This window comes from Gekko japonicus, unplaced genomic scaffold, assembly GCF_001447785.1.
Source record: "Gekko japonicus isolate JY-2015 unplaced genomic scaffold, Gekko_japonicus_V1.1 scaffold747, whole genome shotgun sequence".
NCBI classification, from domain to species: domain Eukaryota; kingdom Metazoa; phylum Chordata; class Lepidosauria; order Squamata; family Gekkonidae; genus Gekko; species Gekko japonicus.
The window spans coordinates 161173-165264 of record NW_015160231.1 but is presented as its reverse complement, the minus strand read 5'-3'; the positions used below and the strand labels follow the sequence as shown (position 1 = coordinate 165264).

Below are 4092 nucleotides of genomic sequence, written 5' to 3'. Positions count from 1 at the left end.
TGCTAGGAGAAAAGGGGCCCACAAGGGGATGACAACAGGAAAATGGCACCACTGTGTGTGGGACCTTTTCAAGGTGGGACCATGCATGTACCTTTCCTACCAGACAATGTGCTAACATTCTTGGACTGTGTTATTTCCAAAAAGATTGGAGTAAAGCAAGGTTGGGAAAGACTGAGGAAGGGGAAAACCTGGAAACAGGTAAACCCTGTTACAACACTCAGGACAATGGAACTCCCAAGGCTTAACAGAGATATTGGCTTCTTATCTCACGACACATGCTAAGTCACACACAAGCTAAGTCACGCAGTTCTCACTTATACCCAGAATTAAACTTTGTCTTAAAGGTGCACTGGATTCAAACTTAGTTCTCACATCTGTTGTTAACTCTTTTATCATCTGTATGCCAGTTTGCTGCTGTGCACAGGTCTTACCAAATGCGTCATTCCAATCTTAGCTGTATTTATTGCTCAGTTATCTTTAATTAGCCCTTTCTGTCAGCTAATCCCTCCTCTACCTATATGCAACATTTGAGGAAATCTGTTTCAATGTATCTAAGAAGTCCGCATCTACCCATGCTAAGTATCTCAGTAATCACATCTGCTTGTTAACTCTTGTATTTGTATGATAATTTGCTGCTATTCACAGATCTTACCAACTACTTTATTCCAATCTCAGCTATAATTGCCCAGTTACTTATGCATCTTGACTCTAACTAGCTCTTCCTGGCAACTACTTATATGTAATGTTTGAGGACATCTTGTTTCACTGTATCTGAAGAAGTGTGTGCACACGAAAGCTTATACCTTGAAGAAAACTTTGTTGGTCTTAATGGTGCCACTGGATTCAGACAGATCATGTTCTCTGTAACTTATTTCCTACCTTCCATTTTTTTTCATTTTAAGGGCCAACTGACACGACTGTCTAATTGAATCAACCCAGATTGATTACGCTGGCGATGCCACAGTTGTCTAATCGCTCAGCCATAGGCTCAGAATGTGAGCTAGTACGCAACTTCAACTAGTCTGCTGAATTCGGAGGATTCTGCTTTATACCATGGACTGGCTTATGTGAAGTTAGTGGGTTTTTTCAGTTCCTAAAATTCTGTGAAAAAGGCAGCCTTGCATGCACAAAAAAGTTTGAATTTCCCCATGGAAAAAAACTAAACACAGTTTCCAAAGCAGCTTTGGAAGGTCGGAATTAAAGATACCCAGCATATGGTGCCTTTGGAAAAGGGACCTAGTTTTGGTGCCTTTGGAAAAAGCAGGGCTACATAATTTTGAACTAATGCTTTTTTCAGATGATTTAAGTCTATACACGCAAAATTGCAATGGATTGCACAGACGTGTAAAAAGGAGAGCAAAGCTTGACTAGTGTAATGTTACTTTTGAAGACTACCTACTGTTATGTCAAGATCTTTCCAATAAGTTATACTTCTGAAATGCAAAATAATAAACTTGAACCAAAACAGTCTGGGAAGAAAGGAAGAAAGCTTCTTGAAAGTTTGATTTTGTACAGAAAGCTGAATCATTGGAGTGCCTAAAGAGACGGAGTCTAGCTAGAGGTTGTTCCTCAGCTTGGCTTTACCTCTTCATGATTCTGTGACAGTGAAGTCAGTTCTTCTTTCATGTTTTCAATCTGATTCTCCAGGTCCATTTTAGTCAAATTAGCATCATCAATCACTTTGTAGAGGGAGTTAATTTCATCTTCCATTGCCTTCCTAAATGGTTGTTCATTTTCATACCTGCAAAGGAAATGGACAATACGTCCAACGTAGCACAGTGCTCAGTCTTCTGGCAGAGACATTTATCACCCATTGAAGTCATAGCTGTACATCACAGATGGGTGTTCCATGAGTCAGTCCCCTTCACTAGCACTAACCCCTTTTTCTGTTCCCAGTAAGACTCTCACTGTTCTCTTCCATGTCAGTGTGGAAGTAAACTAAGAGTTACCTGTCTTTTTTTTAGCCAGCAACAATCTATTTTATTTCCCAATTAATATGATGCAATCAGCAATACAATTATACAGTACCCACCAAACAATATGATAAAAGAGTCCATATAGTCCCTCTTTCTTATACAGTGCTCCTTTTTATCAATTTTCCCATTTTCCAAATCCAAGCTTATACCTTCATTACTTCCTTTTTTTTACCATTTCCAAAGGAAAGTTCTTATTCCAAAAGTACATAAAAGGAATTCAATGTTGAGCAAAAAGTCTCTGGGCATGTTTCTTATTATCATCTTGTTTCAGCATTGATATTTTGTCGATAATCATAAGAAACCATATTTTACTATTTATCTAGACTTGGTAGAGTACACTGCTTCCAGTCTTTAGCAGTTAGCATTCTAACTGCTACCAAAAGATTTAAAGCGAAATACCATAAATTTGGGGGTAACGGCTCAGTTATTATAACCCACAAGACAAGTCAAAGGCATAGAAATGGTGATCTTCCCTGTGATACTGCTTTCTGTGTCACATTCTACATATGGAGATAAGCGTTACCTCTCTTTAATGTCTTCAGCACAGGCTTGAATGTTTTCTGTCTGTAACATGAGCCGAGCATTTTCAAGGACTGCATCCCCAACCTAGAACAGTTCAAGTAATCAAATACAAAAAACACATACAACCTCATTCTAGAATTGGACCAGGCAATGGATTTGAACAACATGGGTCAGCTGGGTGCATTCCATGGCATTAACCAAAGGCTGCATGGAGGCCATTTTAAATTGCTCCCCATTGGCAGCATGGAGGAAATAACAGAATAAGCAACCCCCTCCAGAATACTTTGAATCTAAAAAGGCTTTATACCAACTTTATAAGATGAAGCAGAAAAATTTTCTGATTAAAAGTTGGAAACCCCTCTTGCAGGCTACAATTAATAATGATTCAAGGAAATTTTAGGCCTTGGTAGCCGAGTCCATGGGAAGAAAAGGGTCAGTAAACAGCTTAGTTACAGCCGACGGCTGGTACAATTATTTCACGATGATCTTACAGAAGACCAGGCACAATCCCGAAGAGGATTTTGACATTTGTCTGGATGATTGCCCCAGTTGGGCCCCTGTGCAGATTGAGGAGACTGAATCTTTAAATGCAGCCCTTAAATTGGGAAAAGCTCCAAGGTCTGATGCTATTCCACCTGAGGCTATTAAGGCTTTGCCTCAGTGGTGGCCCCCCTTCCTAGCAGCCCTTTTTACAGCCTTAGATCGGTCTGGTGCAGTACCAGATGATTGGAAGAACGCCATATTAGTCCCGATCTTTAAAAAAGGTGATCCTCAGCTCCCAAATAATTATAGACCGATCAGTCTCTTATCCATTATGGGGAAGCTATATGCCAATCACTTAGCCAATAAACTGAAATCTTGGATATCAGACCAGCAAAATTTGGGGCCGGAGCAAATTGGCTTCTGTCAGGGCAAGTCAACCCTAGATCACTGCATTGTTCTCAGTCATCTAGTAAATAAATATAGGAAAGGGAAAGGACCTAAATTATACCCAGCTTTCTTAGATCTCAAGGGAGCTTTTGATTCAGTGCCCAGGGATATCTTGTGGAGGAAACTGAATAATATGGGGATTGATAAACGTCTGCTCTTCTTGGTAAAAAACCTCTACTCAGAAACTACTTGCCAGGTGAGATATTCAAAAGAAGGCGACCTAACACCACAAATTGCTATTTCAGTGGGTGTCAAGCAAGGTTGTATCCTGGCCCCGATATTGTTCAATCTCTTTTTGAATGATCTGGCACCCTTTATGAGTGGTGTTGTCATTTCCCCAAGCTAGGAGTAAGACACTACCCCTTATTGTTATATGCCGATCACACTGTCCTGTCACTTTCAAAGGTTGGGATGAAAAGGATGCCAATGCACTTTTCAGTATATTGTGATAAGAACCTGCTGTCCCTCAATTTTGATAAGTCAAAAATTATTGTGTTCGGTCGGAGTTGGAAACCCTCTAAATGGACTGTTCGAGGAAATCCTATCGAACAGGTGAAGAGTTTCAGATACCTTCGTATACACTTCCATTACAATGCTAACTGGGTCTCCCACACTAAGGAGGTTGTAAAATCAGTGAATAGCAGTGAACCTGCAATTTCCCACT

At 40.1% G+C, this 4092-nt stretch overlaps 1 protein-coding gene across 1 annotated transcript in view; it reads right to left on the bottom strand.

The window, feature by feature from the left end:
• BFSP2 (beaded filament structural protein 2) overlaps window positions 1-4092 on the bottom strand; it is a 21050-nt gene that overhangs the window by 3983 nt on the left and 12975 nt on the right. The window contains exons 2-3 of the mRNA XM_015412331.1: window positions 2500-2582; window positions 1585-1741 (exon numbers count right to left, since the gene is read on the bottom strand). Of these exons, the coding sequence (XP_015267817.1) occupies window positions 1585-1741; window positions 2500-2582 (240 nt within the window). The remainder of the gene's footprint in view (window positions 1-1584; window positions 1742-2499; window positions 2583-4092) is intronic.